General features: G+C 40.9%; 1 protein-coding gene across 1 annotated transcript; it reads left to right on the top strand.

Moving 5' to 3' along the window:
- Nucleotides 1-733: 733 nt before the first annotated feature.
- On the top strand, nucleotides 734-1,084 carry LOC100654496 (small ribosomal subunit protein eS27-like). Its single transcript, XM_003408489.4, has one exon. It carries the CDS (start codon nucleotides 845-847, stop codon nucleotides 1,001-1,003), a length of 159 nt encoding a protein of 52 aa, XP_003408537.2. The 5' UTR covers nucleotides 734-844; the 3' UTR covers nucleotides 1,004-1,084.
- Nucleotides 1,085-24,789: the final 23,705 nt, after the last annotated feature.

The following is a 24,789-nucleotide window of genomic DNA, read 5'->3' as shown; positions in this document are numbered from 1 at the left end:
AAAAGGACAAATATCATGCGATCTCACTAATTTGAAATACCTAGAATAAGCAAAAGGATAAAGATCAGTTTACTAGCAGGAGAAGGAGGGAGGGGGAAGGAGGAATCATTGTTTAGGAAGCTCTGAATTTCTGTTTATGGTGATAGAAAATCTGGCAACAAATATTGATGATGGTGCGAACCAAAGGGTCAGCAGTTTGAATCCGCCAGGCGCTCCTTGGAAACTCTACCGGGCAGTTCTACTCTGTCCTGTAGGGTCGCTATGAGTTGGAATCGACTTGATGGCACTGGGTTTGTTTTTTTTTTTCCATACAACATAATTGATGTAATTACCATATTTTTACATAAATAACATGTGCCTTCTACATTTGTTTGCCAACTGCAGAATGTGCATGTCATTTGTGTAAAAATGTGGTTGCATCGCTGAATTGTACATGTAATAAACGTTGGATGAGCAAATGTATTACCTATATTTTTACAATAATAAAAAAAGAAGATAGTTCTGGGGAGATTTGTCCAGGCTGGTGGAATAGTTTTACTCCACATGGTCATTCATGGACCCATTTTGTTGTTCTGCCATCGTTAGAGCGTCGTCCTTGTCTGCATGACATGATCAAAGCTGAATGGCAGTCACATCCTGTTCCAGCTTAGGGGAATGGGCAAGAGAGGTGCACTGGGGCAAGTGGCTTGTCTTTAAAGTAAAAGAAGCCCCATAAGCTTTCCGGCTGTGACGACGTCCCCCTGCCAACACGCGTCTCGCAAAGGATCTCCTTCATCCCTCTCCGGAAGAGGAGGAGAGGAAACACAAAAAAAAGCACCTGGTGCAGAGCCCTAACTCCTACTTCATGGATGTGAAATGCCCACGATGCTACAAAATCACCACAGTATTTAGCCATGCACAACCAGTAGTTTTGTGTGTTGGCTGCTCCACTGTCCTCTGCCAGCCTACAGGAGGAAAAGCAAGGCTTACAGAAGGATGCTCCTTCAGACAGAAGCAGCACTAAAAGCACCCTGAATCAAGATGAGTGGGAAACCATCCCAATAAACACATTTTGGATACAAAAAAAAAAAAAAAAAGCCCCATAAGTTGCACACATTCCTTTGGCCTGAACCTAGTCAAGTGACCACACCCAGGTACAAGGGAGGCTGAAAATGTAGTCTCAAAATGGACATCCATATACCCAACTTAAACTCTAAAAACAAAAAACTGTTGCCGTTGAGTTGATTCAGACTCATAGTGACCCTAGAGGACAGAGCAGGACTGTCCCATAGGGTTTCCAAGGAGTAGCTGGTAGGTTCAAACTTCTGACCTTCCGGTAAGCAGCCTGAGCTCTTAAGAACTGCGCCACCAGGGCTTCAAAAATTTAAACTCTAGTACTATGCAGAAGATGGGAGAAATATGTGGCAGTCTGCTTCAGTAAAGATTAAGCCTTGGAAACCCTATGGGGAAGTTCTGCTCTATCCTGTAGGGTCACTGTGAGTCGGAATTGACTCAGTACAGCGGTATTATGCAAAAGGGGGAGAACTGACTTTAATGGTTGTCTTAGTTATCTAGTGTTGCTATAACAGAAATACCACAAGTGGATGGCTTTAACAACCAGAAATTTATTATCTCACAGTTTAGAAGGCTGGAACTCCAAATTCAGGAAACTGGCTCCAGGGGAAGGCTTTCTCTCTCTGTCAACTGTGGGGAAAGTCCTTATCTCCTTTCAACAACTTGTGGGCCCTGCATTCCCTTGAAGAACTCCATGTGTCTTAGCATCAATCTTCCCCTTGGTCTAGGAGGTTCTCAGCACAAGGACTCTGGGTCCAAAGGATGTACTCTGCTCCTAGCTCTTCCTTCTTGGTGGTAGTGAGGTCCCTCTCTCTCTGCTCATTTCTCTCTCCTTTTATATCTTGTAAGATAAAAGTTTGTGCAGGCCACACCCCAGGGAAATTTCCCTTACATTTAATCAGGACTGTGACCTGAGTAAGGGTGTTATATGTCTCCCTAATCTTCATTAACAGGAGGAAATCCTGCCTCATTAACATAACATCACTTCCAAATGGGACCATGACCACAGGCATAACCCACTGCAGTCCAGTCAATTCCAACTCATAGCAACCCTATAGGATTTCCAAGGCTGTAAATCTCTATGGAAGCAGACTGCCACATCTTTCTCCTGAGGAACCACAGGCATAGAGGCTAGGATTTACATCATAAAATGGAGGATAATCAGATCACAAAATGGAGGACAGCCACACAATACTTGAAATCATGGCCCAGCCAAGTTAACACATATTTGGGGGAGCACAGTTCAATTCATGACAGGTGCCAACTAGGAGTCCCTTGGTCTTTGTGGGATACTCTGATAGAAACACTATAATGTGAGCTTGGAAGGATTAGCTTTGAAAGACAGGAGTTATGGCTCAACCAATGGTTAAAATGCACTAAAGCTCATATTGCAGAATAAGAGAAATAGGATGCAACCTATTCCACACGGATATTTTTGGGAGAAGTCATAATGCAGGAAGATAGTAAAAGGCCCAGAGCTTAAACAAACACATTTGAATAGGAGATGATGTATTGTAAGACAAAATGAAAGTCAGTTGACTTACCATGAGTGTATCCAAATGAAAATAAAGTCACTCCTGATTGAGAAGTTCATATAGGAAAGGGAAAAATTTTAATTAGGATTAAGAACATTATCTCTCTCCAAATGTCTGCAAGCATAGAATACTGGGTTTGTCTATGGCTACACCTATAATTTTGCAATAAAACTTTTTTTTTTAAAGGAGGAGACAATTTGGTAAACTGATAACTAATTTAGATAATGCTAATTGCACTGGGTGGAAAATGATTAAGAAAGTTATAAAAGAAACCTCAAGTGTGTTCTGTGTGGGATATTATTGAAAACATGAATATTGTGTAAAGCTATTACCCCCTCCACAAAAGAGGGGTGTGCTTGTATTATATAAAATCAGAAGAGGGGGAGCTTGGGGAAGGGTGGAAAGGATAGTGATTATGCTGATTTGGGTACATTCTGGAATTCCTCTTTAATTCCTTTCTGTGAATCACACACACACGCACACACACACACAAAACCTAACTGTATAACATCATCACTTGTCTTTACAGTCACATACCTTATTTTACATGGGTATTACTATTATACAAATTTATTTCCTTTTCAGTTAAATCTAAATAGCCTTGGATATTAAGTGAGCCCTCTTCTTTTTGGCTATGCACACACAATTTGCTGCCTTAAAACATTATGGAACTCAGATGCCCCTTCTGGGAATGGTTGCTATCACTGAATCACTTTTTGGAGAATTAGTTAAATTTTTTTTTCCCGTTTTACATAAACATATAGGGTATTATTGTAAAAGACAACAGGAAAGATATGGTAACTATCAGTTGAGCGCTCAGTCAAGCAAAAGGCATGACACTTATGATATGCAACAAACATCCTTCCACTTCTGAAATCCAAGTCAATCAGTCCCTCTATGCTTGCCTGCTGATTCATTCCCTACTCTGCCTTGATTTGGGCTGTGGGAGGATGACTCTTGTGAACACATCTCCAGGGCTCCCTTGTTGACTGACTTCTGATCAGCTTTGGCCAATGTTTTGACTGAAGTTCAGAGGATAAGACTAAAGTTTTGAGGTAGCTCTTCCTGGCTCCTTCCTTCCGTTCATGCTGTATCTTAGGCAGCAGCTGGTTCTCTCTATGACCTCAGCTCCTACTTGGTGACCCTCCTCTACTGCTTCATCTCTCACTATGTCCAGTAACCTAATTTCTTCACCTCATCCCTTCAGTTCAGAGGTTGTAACAGTTTCTTACTATAGCTAGTATCTGGGTACCTAAGTATCTGTTGTCTGTTCCCTTAACCCAGCCCACACCTCTGTAAGTAATACTCTCCTTAAAGTTCCTTTGTTTGAACCATCTGGGGTGAATTCTGCAATAACCTCTTACTGGTCTCCTTGCTTCTACACTTGGCCTTTCCAGTCTATTCTTAACCTAGTCATCAAAATAACTCAGTTAAAGTGAAAGTCAGATCATGTCACTCCTCTGCTCGAAACCTTTATAGCTTTGCATTCCATTCTGAGGAACACAGAAGTCCTTACAGTGGCCTACAGGCCCTACATGAGCAGATGCCCATGTCCTCTTTGACCTCATTTCCTGCCCTTCTCCATTGGAACACTCTGCCATGTATATTCTCACCTCTTGGCCTCTTTTCTCCATGTTTCTTCTCCCAGATAGTCCCAGGGCTCACTCCCTCACCTCCTTGACTCAACAGTCACCTTCTCAGTGACGTTACCCTGACCACCCATTAAGTTGCAGCTGCTTCCTTCTCTTTTTTATCAATCCTTTTCCACAGCAATTATCACTATCATGCATAATACTTATTTGATTAAATTGTCTTTTTTCTTTTAGTTCTCCCCTCCCTAGGGTTTAGCTCAACATAGACTGGGATTTTTTGTTTGTTTTGTTATCTGCTGTAATCAGCATCTAGAACAGGGCCTGGAACACATGTCATTAGTTGCCGTGAGTAGATTTCAACTCATAGTGACCCCACGTGACAGAGTAGAACTGCCCCCTGGTGTTTTCTAGGCCGTCATCTTTATAGGAGCAGATTGCCAGGTCTTTCTCCAGCAGAGCCACTGAGCGGGTTCAAACTGCCAACCTTTGGGTTAGTAGCCAAACACTCACCTGTTGTGCCACTGGGGCTCGTGGCACACACGGTAGTGCTTAAGAAATACTTGTGGAATGAATGAATGAACCAACAAATTTTATGAATTCCTTTTAATCAGACAGGAAAATCCGAGTTTTAAAGTGCTCCTTAAAAAGCAGGTCATACTGAAACAGAAAGGAAAGCTGATGACTTCACACCCAAAGAGAAAATACTCTGCACGGTTACCAACTAGCATTTTTGCACCTCTCCAAACAATCCATCCAATAGTCATGCTGACAGGGCGGTTCGAAAGACTGGGGTCCCCTGACCAGCATTCCAAGAACCCTTGGGCAGCAGGCACTTGAAGCTAGAGTTGTTAGATTTAGCATGACAATATATTAAACCAACGTGGCTTTATTTTATGTAAAATTACCAAACAATTATAATTTTAGCATGTTTTCAAAATGTGTTTGTTTCCTCCTTGAAAAATTGTATACACTCAGTACACATAACTTGGAAACTGTAGAAAAGGATAAAGGAATAGTGAAAGAGAAAGGAAAAACATCAGAAAGGAAGGACACATTGAAGGATCATCTGTAGTCACAAAGACATATAGTTAGCATAATAGAATAAAACCCACAATCTTTTTTCCTCCCATTTAAAAAAATATTATCTTTCAAAGAACTTAATAATCTAAATACATTAAAAGGCCCCTCAGTGCACATTGCGTTAATCACTTATCAAATGTTGAACCAAAGCTGCCCTTGTTTCTTGCTGCATGCACTTGGCAATCGGTTAACATCATCATAATTATCCTGTCATCAGTAGCATTGAAAAGCATTCAGACATTATCAACAGCCCAATGTGCAGATTTCAGCTCCCCTTGTTCTCAATGTGAAATAACAATTCCATTTACGTAGCAGTAATGAAACATTTCTTAGTGAAAAGCCATGAGGGATTAAAAATGGTTTTGGCCTTGCATGTGAGTAATGATGTCAAATGATGTAGAGGAGCAATTACTAGGAGGACTTAATTCCTGTGTCATCAGGTATTTATAGATATACAAAGTATTCTACTGATTAAACAGCATCCAAGGTGACTAAACATGAACTGTGATTGACAGTTTACAGCTCAGACAGGCTAAAAAGATTAAATAACATTAGAAAGTGGCAGGTGACTTCTCTCCCCTCGGGGCACTTTGGTCCTGTGAGAAAACGATTGAGACTTCTAATAATATTGCTAACAAGTCTGTTCTGAACTGTTTGCTTGCAGCAGTCGTATTCTGGTAAGGAATGCAAATCCTGTTATGCATCTTTTTCATCTTGGTGAAGTTGCAATGGCTATAAAGTTAGATATAAGGTAAAGCAAAGTATAACTTCCCTTGAGATTTAAAATACTCTGAAACATGCCCAACTTTCAGGGGCAGATAATGTTTCAAAGCTGTCGGCCTAGATCAATTTACTTAGTATCTGACACATTCTCTCTCTGAAATAGTCGGATTACCCCAAATTCAGTTATTCATGATTTCAGGTAACCAACGTTGTTTCTAAATGAAATGTCCCCTTAGCTGAGCCTTCAGGTACATTACGTGATTCCTAATTACATACCTATGCATGCCTTACCTCAGCTTATCCTTTCCTCTTCCTAGTAGGTTCAAAGAAGGTTTTCTACCATCTTCTCTTTAAACTTTAATGCCACTGCTACCTACAAAACTATAATCATGAAACCTTACATGCTGTGGTTCTTTAAACTTTATGAAATGTTCTTCTTTTCCTCTCTAATCTCATGGGAATAATAGTACCTATACGCGGGGTCTACACCTGTTAGCTTATCGTACTGTGGTAGTGTGAGTGTTGCTGTGATGCTGGAAGCTATACCGCCACTGGTTCCTCAAATACCAGGCGGGTCACCCCTAGTGGACATGTTTCAGTGGAGCTTCCAGACTAAGACAGACTAGGAAGAAAGGCCTTGTGATCTACTTTAAAAAATTAGCCAATGAAAATCTTATGGATCACAACAAAACCTTGTTCGATTCACTAGCTTTAGGCACATTATCCAGGGGGATCAATTGATAGAGTAGGACATCATGTTTGGTAAAGTAGGGGGCCAATAAGGGTGAGGGAGACCCCCATGAGATGGATTGGTGCAATAGCTGCAGTGATGGACTCGAACATGGAACTGATTGTGAGGATGACCCAGGACCAGACAATGTTTTGATCTGTTGTACATAAGGCCACCATGAATAGGAGTTGGCTTTAGGGATACTATCCATCTCTCTCTCTCTCTCTTCATTCCATCTATCCATCTATCTGTCTGCCCACAGGGGTATCTGAGAGCTAGATGAAAGAATGCATAGTACTGGGCCCATCACAAGTATCCAATAATTGTAAGGAATTTTAATTAACTAATTTACTATGTTCCATTCTTATGATAGCCTCACAAAGCAAATAAGATAGGCAGTATTACTTTTATTTACAGGTGAGGAATCTAAGGCACAAAAGATGAGTGGCTTGCCTAAAATCACAGGGCTTTGGGAGACCCGAATCAAAATTAGAATTCAAACCTGCTGATTTCCAACTGCAAATGTGTTCCTGAGGGTTTCTAGACCACACCATTGCTGTGGAATGAAAGGCTCCCTTGACTTCTCCATCTCTTATCCCCTAAGGCGGTGTAATTATCACCAACGTTCCACAGCTGTGCTCCCCCGAGCCCCATAGTCCCCACCTCATCTCTCTTCTGTTAAGGCTGTATTTAGTGCCCATTAAGAGCATAAACTTTGCTGCCTGACAGATCTGGGTTTGAATCCTGGTTCTGCCTCCTAGTAACTGTTTAAAATGGACGTAGGATTGTTGTGAAGATTAAAGGAAATGAGATATTGCTTCTGTAGCACTGGCACCTGGAAAACACTCAATAAATTATTTGCATTACCATCATTATTATTATTCCTAGATAAACTCCAGGGCTGTGCTATCGTACCTGCTGCCATCTCCATGTCTCCTCACCAGCTGTCTCCTTGGGCTCCAGCCAACTTGGCTCATGGCCTCACCACTCCATGGAAACTACTGCTATCCCTGTCAGTAAGCGCCTCCTTCCAACCAATCCAGGGCCTCTCTCCTGCTTGCGATGCTGCGGACCCCGCCCTCTTCACTGGATGCTTTTCAATCTTGGCATCAGTACACCCGACCCTGGTGGTTCTCCTCCTACATGGCTCCCTCCCCTTCTAATGGCACCACTTCCCCATCCCACCCTTCTGAGCTCTGTCTGTCCCTGTAGACAAAGTCTTGGACTGACTATTCTCCTCTTCAGCTGTACCCTCCAAGGATTCATGGTTTTATCTATTGCTCTGTATTTACCACCTTGGATTTACCATCTCTGCTTCTAGAGCAATTAATTGATTTATCCCTGTCTCATATATATAACTATATATACATAATTTTTGTCTGAAGGCTTCGTGAGAAGAGTTGAAGGAATGTGATTAACCTTGTTGGCAGGAAGCAAAAAGGAGAGTGCCCAAGCATCATCTGCATCTCTTTGATGTCTGTTTACAAACATGCAGAGTCATGGTCATAGAACCGTACCCCCCCAACCCCCACCAAGAGTGTAAACTCTTCCACCTTCTTTATGTGCAATATTATAGCAATCTCTTAAAAGGTTGGAAAACTATGAAATAGCAAGGTATATCTCCAGTGTTGGTGTCCCACTTGGAGTCTCATTAAAGCAGCAGTAAATGATGGACAAAAATGCAAACTCATATAAATGCTCTGTAGGCACCCCAGAACAAGTGAACTTTGGGTGTTCTGATTGAAATAATGAGTCCTGCCGCCATTATCTCAACACACTGGAGATCGTTTTTACAACGTGCTCTACAGAATCACATAGCACTGAGAACTCTCCTAAAATCTTGGAAAATCCTCCCATTCCTGTAAGTTCCCTTCACATCTAAGTGTCATGATGCATCTCACTGTGCCCCTGTCATCAATGTACAGTGTGTCACTGAGTAGGGGTGTCATGTTGGCCCCAGACACCCTGAATACCTTGGCTATTGACACAAAGTGGTTCTAACGAGGAAGAAATTTGGGGGTAAAGGGTGGGAACTCTGGAACCTCTTTCTCCTTCTCCAGCTTAGTGCTTAGAGAGATAGAGACACCCTAAGTATGGTATAGACATGTGTGTCAGTGCCCTTTTACATAGAAAATAGGAAATGAATTCCAAACAATACTGGAAACAGCTGACCCTTTTAGCACAATGCTTAAATATGCTAGTGCTGAGCCAAGGCAGCATGTGCAGAGTAAATATTTTAATCCCTAATTAATCACTTTGGTTAGATTGGTAAAACACAAGTCTAATGAAAATAATTTGAAATTTCCTTCATGAATAATTGCCTTGTTCGGGGAATTGTGGGAAGAGTCAACTGACTGACCTTCCATTCTTACTCAGCTGTACTGTTCTGAGACTTAATTTGTGTCCTTCAACCCCTTCTAGTCATCGTCCTGAGATTAGAAATACCTTTCGTGCAGTTTAGCAGCAACTATGCAATATGACAGTTAAGTCAGCAGAGAGGTAAAGAGCCAAGCAACTCCTTGCTTTCTTGCTGTGGAGCCTTACAGTCCGCAGGAGAGGGGAGAGTGTCTTCGCGACACTGCGTTCTTTTATTACGTTCTGAACATGATGGATTGCTCCAGGTTATTGAACTGTTCCTGCTCCTTTTTAATTAGAAACTTGAATAATAAGGTGCCCAGGGTTTAGGCATTTACAAAGGGGAGAAAAAGAATTTTCCAGCTCTGAGTGCTGATGAATGCTATCCTGATTAGCACTATGCTACCAAATTTAATTAGTTCTTTGAGTAAATCAAATCTTTCTCAGAGGGCAATGTTCCTGGGTGTGCAGCGACCAAAGGTTAGGCCACCTTACTAGTTACCTGCTCAGGCATGTTGGAACCTGTTAGGTTTGGGTTGTGAGTGTGCTCTATTCCATCCTCATTGCCTGCCTGTTCTCTTTAACTTCCTCCTCAGTGCCCCTCAACCCTCTCCCAGCAATGAATGTTTTGCTTATCTGGCTGGAATGTCACTAGGAGCAATGACTGGCAATGTGCCATATGGCTGGTGCACTCTGGCTCACACTGCAATCATTGCTAAAAATTGCCTGGTCCACCAGTCGGTTTGGCCAGTTCTGTGGACTGTCAAAGTCCACCTGGTGGACCATCTGCCACCTCCCCCTGGAGGTTCCTCCTCTCTTTTGTTTTCCAGTCTGGCCCTCCTCTTCAATGTTGCTCTTTTCTTTGGGAGATTCATATATTTGGGGGAATTTTGCTTTTGCTTCTCAGCAATCAGGGAGACATGATGTTCTTGTGTTGCTGGAATGCCTTTGGATAATATCACCTTAACTCTTTGCTGTCCTACAGCTGTCCTTGCATAATGGCCAATAACTGACTTACAAAGCTTGGTTATAGTGTGGAAAAGAACTGCTCAATGTAGAAGCATACAGGCAGACAATTTGTTATCCAGGTGATAATTGAACTGAGTTTTGGAGGAGATTTGGTATCTCTATTCACAAATGGAATTAACCCGATACTGTGCCAAAAGAACTATGAAAGTTCTCCCATTCGACAGAATCAGAAGCATAGAGAATTGGAGGCTAAACCATTGGTTTTCAATTTATCGTCACAATTGTGGATGTATGGAGTGACAGCTATGCATCCAACACCATGATATATGGTTAATATGGTTAGTTGAAGGTATTGTCCTAATGATCATCTGGAAAAATGGCTCTAAAGGATTCTTCCCTAGAACTCCTGCGTCAGAGCTCTGAATCAAAGAGTTGCCAGCAACAAGTCTAATTCAGAAATAAATGAACAGATAGAGGGGTCTGGAGTGCAGAAAGCAAACTTTGCTTTATCATGGTGCCCAGGTTGGGTCCTACTGGTGACATCTACAAAGCGCTTGCCCTCCTCCCCCTGGATAAGTGTGCTAGGGAAGATGCTGAGTGATTGCTGCCCTTCTAGAGCTCACTTCTGCAGCTGTACTACCTTCGGTTCTGGCCACACTGCCCTGCGCAGGAGCTCTCCTTAAAGCAGATCTGCAACAGTCTTTTTGGAGTTGGTTGTCTGTGCTCTTGCTTTCCCCAAGTTTTCTGATTTAATTAAGTCAGATCAGAACAATCATAGACCTCACAGTAGGAAGACAAAATACCCTTTGTGTTTATCTGACCCTGTGTTTCTAGAGCTACCGGGTGTAATCTGAACTGTGGTAGCAGCCCCCTCTCAAGTTAACTCTACACTGGAACATATTCTAGCCATTATCTGAAAGGTTTTGTTTATAAGTGTATTCATTCATTCAGTAAGGTTTATTGTGTACCTACTGGAAGCCAAGTACTGTGCAGGCCACTGTCCTAATTAAATATAGCCCCTGTCCTATTTAAGTTTTTCTCAATGCCACAATTTAATTCCCTCTGTCAGTCTCTTCAGTTGTTTTAAGACCTACAACTCAGTCCAATCATACATTCTGCCTTTTCACCAACTTTGTTAGTTTAGTCTTAAAGCCCTCTAATGGCTGAACCTGGAAATGCAGTGAAATTGAGACTGCATAGGGCCGCTTTGCAGAGAAATATGGATATGATTAACAGATAATGGAGCACTGGTAGCGTAGTGGTTAAGAGCTCAGCTGCTAACCAAAAGGTCAGCAGTTCAAACCCACCAACTGCTCCTTGGAAACCCTATTAGGGTCTGTATGAGTCAGAATCGACTCAGTGGCAATGGGTTTGGTTTTGGGGGTTTATAATAGATACGGATATGGATGGATACAGGTGTATATTTGAGATAGATATTGATATTGATATAAATATATCTTTTGGTGAGAGCTGTTATATAGCACAGAAACATTAAACTGGAATAAATGTCAGGAGTCCTGTAGTCCTTCTTTCTCAGAAGTTCTCAGGCGTAAGTCACTTACTAAAGCTGCCTAGTTTCTAGAACTCAGCCCATCAGACCTGAAGCAAAATAGATTCCCTCATTTGGGTGGAGGGGGGGGTCGAAGGCTTGGATATCTCATTCACAGAAAGTTTCTTTTCTTTTATCAAATCTTAAAGAGAATTTCTTAATGATTTGCTGTTTGTTTTAATCAGTGGCTAATTTTTTTCTAAAATGCAGCTATGAATTCTGAAAATAATCTCATCTTGAAAACTTTGAAGAGTTTGGGTTTATGAAATCAGGTTGCCTTTACAAAAATGAAGTGCACCACCCAGGTACTTAAGACAAGTGCCCCACTTTGCTTTGTCTTGTAAGTCATGCCTAGAAGCCAGGATTGGAGGACAAAGAGGTGATGTTGTCAAGGTCAGGGAAGGGTAAAGTGTGGATTGCGGAAGGGAGAGCAGATTGCATGTAGGTGGTTTGGGGAGAATAAAGAACTATTCACCAGAGTTAGGCCCCTAGGTGTGAAATCGCCGTGGAATATGGTAGCATTGAGCTGTTTCATCCTCAGAGCTGCTGCTGGTGGGGTTGGCCTCATGGACTTTCAAATCCCAGTCCCATTTGTATCCCTTCTAGTTCAAGACTGCAGCCTTGAGACTTCTCCCTTTTCCTCCCTTGAGGAAAGAGGACAAACAGCTCCTAGGTACTTGTTTTACACTAACTGCAAATTGGGTTTGCAGGAGGGCTGGTTTGCTTTCAATATGAATAATCATGCTTTAACAATTAGTGAGGATCAGTGGAACTAAGGAGGAAAAAGGCTAAAGAAAGAAACAGAGGACGCAGAAGACAAACTCTTCCTACCTTACAGGTTTGCTCAAGAGACCCAGCCCTGCCTTATTTTCTGAGTCTCCATTTTGGTGAGTGAAAAGTTCTGAGAACTCAATTGCCTACCAACTCATCAGACTGCAAATGCATAGGAAACCTATCAGTATTTTAGTCTTTAAACTTTTCCTCTCCCAAGTAAAACAATTCAGGGAAGAATCAAAGCCTTCAAACAGAACACGTTTACTATAAGGGCTTAATCTACTCCCTGGAAAATTGTCCATGGATTTTAATTAAGTTCTTCTAAAGACCAGTGAACCTAGAGGGCTCCAAACAAAGGAAGAGAAAGCAGCCTGCCAGGGAGCACTCTCCCCAAGCCTTTCACCAGCTTCTCAGAGATAACTTAGGGTGAGCATATCATACTTTTGTCTTCCTCACAAACAGCCCCAGTTTTATCACAACATAAAGAAGACTCATGCCATGGTATGAAGAAAGGCTTTGAAGACTCCTTCAGTAGTTATTTTAATAAGGGATAACAGCCTTACTTTTAGTTACCTTCTCCCTCCGTGAGCCCACCCCACCCTCTGCTTATGTGCAGTTTAAAAATTAATTTAGAATGTAGTGAGATCAGCAAAACAAGGGCATTAGACAGTGTCTGCCAGAAATGGGCCTCTTGTACTCCAAAATGTTCTTAGAAGCACATGTGAGTTTCTTTGCACTCAAATTAAGGAGGATTAAAGCAGCTAAACAGTTGTTGCTCAGTTCCTCTGGATCATGTGGCCAAGGCTGAAAAGCCTTAAGTTGCTGGCATGATCCTAAGTCAGTTGCCTGATCTCCAAATTAATTTTTGAATTAAATGATTGTCCACTCCCTCCTCCCCTTTCTTTTTCTAATTGAGACTTCCATTGAAAAATGATTACCAAACAGATGGAAAACCCAGAACAAAAGGCTGTTGTGAAATAATAAAATGGAGGTCACTTGAAACAGTTTTAGGTTAGTACTGGAAGTACAATTAAAGCTTTCTTTTAATCATGTTTTTATTAACTTTAAAATATTTAAAGATAAATCATAAGCATTTAGTTGGAACCTAAAGAATGGCCAGAAACAACGTAGATCATTTAACAGTGCACTTGTGAAAGCTTCTCAACTTTGCAGAGACTCAAAACCCAGACTCTAGGGCAGAACCACTTAATGTTTCGTTTTAGAGTAACAATGGCATGATTTTATAGATCTTAATGTTTTAACTATCTGAACACTTGTAAGTTGTTTCAATAAGGTAGAATAAAAAGAGACTTAGTTTTCAAATTCAAAACTGAGAAAGATCCACAAATCTCACAACAGTGAGGGCTGGCAACTGTTTGAATAAGGAAGCAAGATTCTGAAAGTAAAGCTTTGTTTGAGAGAAAAAAAAAAAGACAAAATGCTGACTTTGAGGATGCACAAAAATCTCAAATTGTGTTCTTGTGAGTTTCTGTTAAGATAACCATGAAAATTTAGTGACAAAGGCTTAGATTCAAAATGTTCAGTAAAAAACTTCACACTGAAGAAAAAGCACCACAGAGTATAGCTGTGTCATATTTTTAAATATTACAACTTCAACTAGATCAATAAAAAACTGTTATAAAGTCAACGATATTGGCTGACAGTGAAATAAAAAATAGTTCAACCAATCACACTAATTCAGACCAGCCACCTTTCATCAGACCTGTGACAAGACTGTATGTGAAGAGTTTGGGGGTTTACAGTCTTAATCATCTCGAAGAGCTCTTTATGGATTGAGAAAAGGAAATGGAATAGGTGTGAGCAAATACTATTTCTGACTTAAGTGCTGGAAGTGTTTCCTGTGGCTCCATGGGTTGCAACATGATTCTCAGAGCTCTTCAGATATTTTTATTATTCTCCTTATACCTGTAAGTTATAGTAACTTTATTAAATGGGCCAAATCAAAGGAGAGTCATGGATAGGGGGAGTGACAAGTCTTTGGAACAGCAATTAAAAAATAGAGCTGCCATGGCTCTTTAATGTTGATTTTTAATCTATTGACTACAGACTCCTTGGTGATTAATTTGTACATAAGCTCTAATAGAATTTTAACGATTATTTTTTGCCAAGTTAAAATTCTCTCTTTGCTAGTCCAGCTGTCAGGATGATTCTTGACCTACTCTCCGTGCTTGCAGAAGACACACTAAAGAGAATCTGAGATGAGTGAAAAGATGAAAAGGGAGTAATCAATTGCTCTAAATGAGTGAGTTAGAGTATCCTGGTATTCATTCATTCATTCATTCATTCATCAAAAATTTATTGCATGCCTATTCTGGCACTGTTCTAGGTGCTGAGGATACACTAGTGAACAACACAGACAGAAACCCTATTCTACTGAAGTTTACATTCTAGTGAAAGTAGAGGAAGAACAGGCAATAAGCAATACATATATCAGAAAGCAATGAGTGCTTTTTATGGGGAAGGGTTAATCAGAGAAGGGAATGAGAGAATGCTGTGGGGAGACAGGTGGTGATTTCAATTTTGAATTGAAAAGTTGGAAAAAGGCTCCCTTCACCAAAGGAGTATGAGAGCCATCCATGTAGATATCTGAGAAAGAGCTATCCAGGCAGGGAGAATGGCAAGTTCGGAGGCCCTAAGGTAGGGTGTGCCTGGTATTTTCTGGGAATTAGCAAGGAAAAGAATCAGAATACAAAAATGTCTCAGTGGGCCAAATCAAATGATATGGAACTTAACAGAACTGAGGAAAGGTGAGGGGATGGTAGGTGAGGTCAGAGAAGTAATAAGGGCCCAGTTTGTATAGACAGATCTTATAGACCATTGTGGGGACATTTTAAAGTCACCGTGAGAGAATGAGCAACCCGTATTGATCGCGTAAGAGATAAAACAGAAAATGGGAGAGGAATGAAAAGCCAAAAGATGAGAAATATTTGAGGTTTAGAAGACAGTAGTTGGATTCTGAAAATTATATAGCAGAGGCTTGTTTCCACAATGGAGAATCAGATAATAAATATTTTAGGCTTTGTGGGCCATGTGGTCTCTGTGGTAGCTACTCATCTCTGCTTTTATAGCATGAAGGCAGCCATAGATAACATATAAACAAATAAGCATGGCTGTGTTCCAATAAAACTTTATTTATAAAGGCAGACAGTGGGCCAGATTCAGCTCACAGGCTCTAGTTTGCTAATTTATACTTATAGACCAATGATTTGTGATGATTTAAATGAGAAACAAAAGATCCTGAGAATTTTTGTTCATTTCTTCATTTAACAGGACTGTCAGTTCACTAGGATATGGGAAATAGGTCTCTCCTATTTCCTATGTGAAGAAATTGTCTTGGATTCAGGAACAATCAGTTCCGTCCAACAACTCTGTCCAAAAAAGTGCTATCCCATTCCTGGGCCTTTGTGAGCTCAGATCCATTCCTCCCCCTTACACTCCTGAATATCACAAGGGCTGGCCTAAGCAGGCTGTGTTTCCCTAGCTCCTATGTCAGGTGGCTTCTGGCTGGGTTAGGTCAATGGGAGGAAGGGAGAAGTTGGGTATTTCTCTCCCTCCCTCTGTGCTGTGGTGGTAGCACAATGGCTGCACCTCCTGTACAGCTCCAGCTTCCACAGGTAGGCTCTGCCAGAACTACTTCCTCCCTTGGCTACTCCAGCTTAAGAGTGATGGTGGCTTCCTACTGTTGCTAATCCCTGGGTTGGCTTATTGTCACCTGGTTGCTTCTCAGATCTTCCACTATCTGTGGAACAATTCCCCTATATTAAATTTTCTCTGTTTAAAATACTGAGAGTGGGTGTTTCTGTTTTCCTGGATGGACCCTAACTGATACAGGGGCTAATTTATAAATGCCACCCTAGAGAGAGTTTCAGAGTTCAGAGTTTCCATGCTCTCTCCTCAGCCCTCAATAACTTGGATGTTTTTCTCAATAACTTGGATGTTAATGTAGCGGGAATACTAATCACATTTGCAAATGGTCTGGAGCTAGGTGGAAAAGTTATTTGCTGGAAGGCAGACTCAGAATCTAAAATATCTCAATCAGCAAAATCTAACAGAAAAGATTTTAATAGGAAAAAAATGTGAAGTCCTCCATTTGGGTCCAAGTAATAACACCAAGTACAGGAAAAGGGCATTGTGACATAATAACACATGAGTGCTTCAGGTATTTGGTTTGATATCAAAACAGGGCAAAAATTTAAATAAAAAATAAAAAAGTCAAAGGAAGTGCTAGTTGCTATACAGAGAAAAGAGCTAACTGGAATTCTGTTCTCCATTGGGCAGACCACTCTTGGAATGTTACATTAAGTTTTTGGGTACAGAATTTATAAATGATATTGATAAGCTAGCTTGAGACTCAGAAGAACGACAGAACAATAAAGTGTGAGTTATTGAAGGATTCTGGAGAGAAGCAGTCAGAGAGATGGGTATCAAGAAAACATTTTCACGTCTAAAAACGTACCAGTTCAGCAGCGATTATCTAGAGTGAACGCATTAGCTGGAACCTCTTTTTAGAAAGGGCAGAGGTTGAATATCCTCCCTCCTCAGCATTCTCTACTATCTTGCAATATTCATACTAGGGAAAATTTCCTTATATCTCTCCTAAAATTACCTTGTACTAGTGAAAGTCCAGAGGCATTCATTGTTGAAATGAGATTGAAACGAGAGCTCAATTTTGGATTTAATCAATGGCTAAGGAATCAGAGACTTATTCTAATTCTAGACACTGCTTCCTTTTGTGGTCTTGGATAACTCACTCTTTAATTGCCTTCATTTCCTCACCTATAAAAGAAACTGTCAACAAGGCACTATTGCACATTTAGCAAATACTGGACTTCCAGAGCCTATAAAGCCTTCTCCCTGCCCCTTTTCTTTTCCCGCTTCTGTTTACATGTTTTTCAAAAATCAGAACCACCAACACCATGGGTTTCTATGCAAATGCGATGAAAAGAAATGAATACAAAGACAATTAGGACAAAGTAAAGAATGGCTGCCTTGATATTCTATAGAGAATTAGGCACCCAGCCTCATTAGTAATTCAGTCCTTGTTGTTAGGTTAAAACGTGTGGCTGTCCGTTCGATTTCAGCTCATAGTGACCCTAAAGGACAGAGTAGAACTACCCAATAGGATTTCCAAGGGTGTAGTCTTTACAGAAGCTGACTGCCACATCTTTTTTCCACAGAGTGGCTGGTGGGTTAGAATCGCTGACCTTTTGGTTAGCAGCTGAGCCCTTAACCACTGCGCCACAGGGCTCCTTGCTGTTACATTACCATAGGCCTATCACTTGTGTTTTCTTCTTCCTCTTTTCTTGGGTTGCTAGACTCTTTGTTTGTTTTTTTTTTTTTTATTATTAACTTGGATATTTAGTCTTTATTATGCTCTAACAGAAACTTCAGATTTTGTTTTGATGTCATTCTGAACACCGAGCTGTTTTTTCTTTGCGCTCTGGTTCTTAGCTGTGGGATGCCTTTGGTCTGGGCTGTTTACCTCATGGCCATTTCCTTCTCTTGCTTCTTTGGGAGGATACTAAGATATTGACTGATGCCTTTTTTTTCCGCCACAGATAGAATCAACTTTGCAGCACGAATAACCTACAGTCAGGAATCAGCATTTCCTGATGTAGCCCAGTAATGCTAAACTCATTAGCACTTACCCTGGATATCTCAGTGTGTTTAGCATGGGTGGGTTACAAGAAAAATTTTAATTAATGCTCAACCTGATATTTTGTGCTATTTTGATGAATGTAGGAAAAACTATGGGTGTTACTCAATCTAACACATTATTCATTCTTCCTGTTTTACAGGTAATATAAATGATTTATTTATTAAATTTTCTTTGTGACACAGTGGTCGTGCTTGATGAATTCTGAAATAATGTAGTTCTATGATAAGAACACTAGTTTTATATAGTATATTACATTGTCAGCTTTAACAATTTCATAACCAGAAGAGATCTTAGTGTCTATCTACTTTCTGCTACAGATAAGGAAACTGAGGCCCAGAGAGGTTAGGTGAATCCCTTAAGGTCTCCAGCTAGAGTTAGACTTGGAAGTAAAACCCTGAGCTCTTTTCTATGACACTCCTCCCACCACACCATGCTGATGGGTCTCCCTACCCATGATCTTCTGTATAGATATAAAATACAAATCATAAATAGTATTACAACACCACAGAACACTGCTCCTAGCAGCTCAGAGGTGGGACACGTCTATAATTCTGTCCTAGTGAGGAGAAAATGGATGTGGATTTGTAGACTTAACCAATTTTATTTGCTCTTTTTTTTTTTAAGAAGCCCTTGATTCTAAGATGCATCATTATGAATTTTTATGTCTGTTGAAAGAACTCTTTTAGGCTTATATATTGATTTCTATCTTACTCGTATACAAATAAAAAAGAAAATGTAAGCAAAACTAATGGTATTTCTAAAATTTCTTTACATTCAGTGTTGAATCCTTGTGAATCATTTTTGGAATTGCAGTTGTTGCAGTACATATTTTCCCACCCAATGTTCTCCGTGCTGTCATGAACATCAGTGATGCAGTATTTCTGAAGACAGTGCTCTATTACAGCCTCCAGGAGTTTTTTTCAAGCCACTGACACTCATTCCCCACGTTTTGATGCACGTGTTCAGATACAGTCAACTACATCTCAACTGCCACCTGGTGACAGCAAGTTTGAGAAACATACCAATTTCAGAGACATTAAAATGATGAAAAAAGAAAATGTGAAGCGAGGGGGAGAGAGAGGGAGCAGTCTTAGAATAGATGAAATTTGCCATATTGTTTGGTATTCCTACCATTTCTTCCCTATTTAGTGTGTAAATGTGCATGTATGTGTGTTTGGGGACTGCCTGTAGATCTTCCCTAGGCCCCTTAAGGAAGGACATTTGCAAAACAAAAGAACAAGGTCCACTTATAGTGGAAGGTAAAGCTGAGAGAGACAGTTTGAATTATATCATTTGCCTCTGGATCCAGCCAGGCCTGAAGCTACCATAGAAATTATTATTTCTGTAGACTCCTTCTGCAGCCTCTGAAGACATTGTGGGTCAGTTGCGGCACTCTGTGCAACTGAGTGTGGGCAAAGGCCCACAAACTTGCACAAGATGCTCCCATAGCACTGCCACTTGCTGGGGGAGACATACCACTGAAACCTATTTGGCATTCCTGGCTAACTCGCTGTTGTTGATAGCTGCCAGAGAGTTGGCCCCATGTGTGACAGAGTAGAACTGTTGCATAGAATTTTCTTGGCTACAATCTTTATAGAAGCAGGTTGCCAGGCCTTTGCTTCCATGGAGCTGCTGAGTTGGTTCAAACCACCAACTTTTACGTTAGCAGCCAGCCACAGACTACTTGTGCCACCCTGGATTCTGGATAACACATAAGTGGTAGTTAATAAATATTAGCTTGCTTGCTTTCTCCAAGTACCGTCATTGCACACGACTTAGGAAAGATTAGAATCTATTTCCTTCCTTTCTCTTCCACAGAAACATTACATGCTCTGCCCAGGGTTGCTCTGGAAGGTGTGTCTCTAAGGAAAGCTCATGTGTTTAACTGACAGTGTGTCACTGTCATATGACGTATATGCCTATATATTTTACCCATATGTTACTTATTGTCTTAGTTATCTATTGCTGCTATAACAGAAATACTACAAGTGGATGGCTTTAACAAAGAGAAATTTATTTTCTCACAGTAAAGTAGGCTAAAAGTCCAAATTCGAAGTGTCAGCTCCAGGGGAAGGGTTTTTCTGGTGGCCCTGAAGGAAGGTCCCTGTCATTAATCTTCCCCTGGACTAGGAGCTTCTCCATGCAGGAACCCCGGGTCCAAAGGACGTGCTTTGTTCCCAGTACTGCTTTCTTGGTGGCATGAGTTCCCCACTCTCTGCTTGTAAGATAAAAGGTGGTGCCGGCCACACTCCAGGGAAATTCCCTTTATGTCAGATCAGGGATGTGACCTTAGTAAGGGTGTTAAAATCCCACCCTAATCCTCTTTAACATAAAATTATGATCACAAAATGGAAGACAACATACGATACTGGGAACCATGGCCTAACCTAGTTGACATATATTTTGGGGGGACACAATTCAATCCATGATACTTATCTATACATATATATCCACCACCTGTCTGTGAGTTTGTCATACTGTGATGGCCTGTGTGTTGCTGTGATAATGGAAACTATGCCACCAGTACTTCAAATACCAGCAGGGTCACCCATGGTAGACAGGTTTCAGTGGATCTTCCAGACTAAGACTAGGAAGAAAGGCCTGATGATTGACCTCCAAAAATTAGCCAGTGAAAACCTTACAGAGAGCGTTATGAGACTTGCTTGTGTGGGACACCTCATCAGGAGGATCAGTTGTTGGAAGAGGACATCATGTTTGGTGAAACAGACGGCCATCAAGGGTAAGAGAGACGCTCAGTGAGGTGAACTGGCACACTATCTGCAACGATAGGCTCAAACACGCCAACATTTGTGAGGACAATTCAGGACCAGGCAACATTTTGTTCTGTTGTACATAAGGTTGCCGTGAGTCAGGGTCAGCTCTATGGTAGCTATCTATTTGTCTGTCTGTCTACCTATACATATATTACACTGTCAGCTAAACCCATATATATGTAAGTGATAACTATATAAGTATACATACGCACATATATATATGCACACACACACACATAATTTATAATCTAAACTAGAACATTTTTGAGAATGAAAAGGACACTACCTGCAATTACTCCAGAACAACCAATGTGTCGACACGTATTTATAGCCTTAACTTGGAGAATGCTTTCTTATTCAATTTTGTTTCTCCCTTAGTCAAATGTGAAGTCATTTACCAAACTGTGAGCCCTGTGAGGGCAAGACTCGAATCTCTTCATGCTGTATCTTCTGTTCCTAACACAGTAGAGCTCATACAAGGTGCTCAGAGAGTCAAACAGCACAGAAAACATCATGAGCAAGAGACAACAGTAATAAACATGTGGGAAAGTAATGTGCCTTCTAATTAGTTCAAGTTGTGAGTGGCCACCCACGCTTCATGAGCAAAACACTGTGAAGAGTGAACATAGATAGGCAATTTTGAGAGATGATTCAGAGCAGAACTTATGTAAATAAGTGTATCTGACACTGTTACGCTTAAGCATAATTGTTAACTGTCCTACCTGGTCATTGGACATACGTGTGAGGAAGTTCATGTTACTCATACATGGTTATATCCAGTAGAGGGAAGTGAAAGGAAGCAGGAAATTGTTACGAGGCTTCTTCAGGCTCTTGCACCTGGAACCCAATCTGTGTTTGAGGAGGGTTCTCTTTTCTTTGAGAAAGGGTGCCTGTCCCCTTGGTGTTACTAGTCGGGATAGAGAAGAGCCAAGTCTCTGAGGCAACACCGACTAAAGCAAAACTGTCTTCTCTTTCCTGAATTGAGGTGTCTTTTCTTCATGGAAGGAAACCAAAACTTGATATTCTGGGCTTAAGAATCACACATAAGATAGGTAGGGAAAGGGGAAGCACGAATGAGTACAAAGTTGCTGGCCCTCCCCTCTCACGCTCCCTGGCAGGTGGTGACTTGGGCCCTGGAGCATCCCCTTCCCCTTCCCTTCCTTCTTCTACTCAAAGTTTTCCACCTTGATCTGTGGACCTCTTTCTACTCTAGCAAGAATTAACTTATTTTTATTGTCTCTCCCTTTTTCTCTTCTTTACTTTCCTTCCCTCTGGAAGTGAGTAGGTATAGTGAGTAGGTGCAGAGGCAGGAAGTGGTTGTGGAAGAAGTTTTGTGAAGGTCACATTCTGACAGAACCCCATTTAGAGATGGTTGAGCTGGGGGTAGCAGAGAGGAGTTAACTGATATTCATGCTGAAAGCTGCTCATGGGCTATTCCTGTCAGAGTTCTCATGACCCCTGAGCTATAGTGTGTGGGGAGGACTCTCCTTGTCACAGCAAGAGACAGTATGGTAACCTGCTCTTATTAATACAGAGAAGCAAGAGAGGGGTAACCTGACTGGAGGTTGAGCTCTGGAAGGCCAAATTGGAGAGCTGCTTTCTCAGGCTAACGTGAAGCCACAGAATTGAAGGGTTGAGCCAAGCAGAGTTAGTAGAAGACACAGATGAACTGGAGAAAGGGAAAGATGGAGACGAAAGTCATGGGACTGAGATTTTGGAGCCAGTGAAAATGCAACTGAGGCACAAATAAGGGGCAAACAGAGTTGGAAGGGCCAGGAAGATGGCTTAGCTTGTTCCTAGGTCAGCACTGAACAGACATCATGGGAAGGCTAGGGCTAGGGAAGGAGGAAGAGGCAGATGATGCTCATTCTTGGAGCCCTCACCTCCGCATTTTGAGATCCCTTTATAACACTTCCAGAAATCCATTACCGTAGGTAACCCTGGTTGCTAAGAGTGCTGCAGGGCCTCCCCAGGGTATTCCCCAAATTATATTATCTAAAATGTAAAACACTTGGTACCAAAAAGAATATGAGTATTGGAGTCAAGTTGACATGGGTTCAAATCCTCATGCTAGATGTGTGGCTTTGAGCATGTCACCTACCTTCTCAGATTCTGCATCTGAGGAACTGGGATATGAAGGTTGAGTTCGCCCAGGACTGTATATAAACTGCTGAGCCTAGTGCCTGGCACCACGGTAGAGGCTAAGTCATTATCCTGCCCACTCTCCTATTATCACTATTCTCCACTTAATGATCAGTACATAATTGTTTTCATTTGACTCAAGTTTGTTTAAAGGTATGAGATAAAATAATTTTAAATACCAGATTAATTAAAAAAATTAATTTATCAGCAATTCAGCTTCAGATTACATTATTTTTGGTTATTTGGAGTGAAGCAATAGTTAAGAGTCTTTTCAAGTGTGGAATGAGACATAGAATATGTTAGCTGTTAATACTAGTTTTTAATAGTAAAAATAGTTATTAACTATGTCCCATCATTACAAGAGAGCCATCTGGCTGCTCCGTAGCAAACATAACTAAGAAAACGAGGGCAGCACTTGATTTCTGTGACGTTGTCCTTTATAGAAAGCAAGTGGATTGTGAATAGTTGTGGTTCAGTTTAAGAAGTTCGGAAAACTAAAGATAGGGATAAAAAAGGAATTTTAAAGTATTTATTCATAACTGGAAACTTCTTCAGGCACATGGTAACAAACATAGGCCTATGAGATCTGAACCTACAGGCTAAGAGCATCTTTCTTGTAGGGTTTGGCAGACCTTGAATTTGTTGGTTATTCTTTCTATAGAGAATATAAAATATCAATAGGTTTGTAAAGTAATCGTATTAATAAGAGCAGGGGTAAATAACCATTCCCCTAGAGGATTGTTCAGCTTACTTTTTTCAGTTCATATCTGAAAGTTGAGGGGACACGAGGTTTAAAGAAAGGATATGGAAATGGTGCTGGGAGGGTTTGGGGGAGAAGGCTTTTCTCTTGCCTTTCTGTGGCAGCCCTCCCCAGACAGAAGCAGAGAAAAGCCAATTCTCTAACAAGGAAATGTTTAATGAACTTCTCAGAGCACCCCCACCACTGCCTGAAGTAACTAAACGTGCACTGAACTGATAATAGAGAAACTACAGGGTTCAACTTTGAGAGGCCTGGTTCTTGCCCCCCTCATGTAAAACAGTCTCTTTTTCCCTTAACACAATTTCTTTCCCGAGAACATTTTCAGCGGGAGATAATGCACAGAAGGTGTACAATACCACTGGTTGTCAAAGAAGCGAAGCTGGGGTCCCTTCTGGTGGGTGGTAGGTAAGAATTACTAATCCAATCTGCTTGAGTTAACTCAAAACAAGGATTAGTGTAAACTTCCAGAATATGTTAATCTTCCTTCATAGAAGTAAACTTCAGCACTGTCACCAACTCCACGGTTTATAGTTCCTGGGAACAATGAGCCAATTAAACTTGAGAGGGAAAAAGAATCTTGCCCAAGTTTACTGATTGTTACCTAATACTTTGAGTTGCTTTGATTCTTGATTATTTGGCTTTCTGTCTCAGACACAGGAAATAAAACATCATTTATTATTCATTAGGACGTTCTTGAGTATAGTATACCTCCTAATTAAACACATACTGTTGTGCACTGGTATTTTTCATCTGGGTACCTTATTAAAGAAGCTGTTTAAAATGGCTTTTGTATATAGCCAATATTGCTTTGCCAAATACGTCCATCAGTATTAAGACACTTTTTTTCAAAAACATATTTAGAACTTACATGATTAATAAATGGGACGCATTGTAAGTTACCTGGATTCAGACCCACTTGGTAGAGCTTTTTCCAATGGAAAACAGATTCTTGTTTTCAGAGTAAGCACATCATAGGAGAGGCTGGAAAAAACACCCCTCTCCCCACCAATCCAGCACTGTCATTTTGGGGAAATTTTTGCACCTAAAATGATTGACATTAACAATTTTAAGAT

The sequence above is a fragment of the Loxodonta africana genome, chromosome 10 (assembly GCF_030014295.1).
Source record: "Loxodonta africana isolate mLoxAfr1 chromosome 10, mLoxAfr1.hap2, whole genome shotgun sequence".
Taxonomy (NCBI): domain Eukaryota; kingdom Metazoa; phylum Chordata; class Mammalia; order Proboscidea; family Elephantidae; genus Loxodonta; species Loxodonta africana.
Note: the sequence above shows the minus strand (reverse complement) of the source record. Positions and strands in the feature narration are given on the sequence as shown.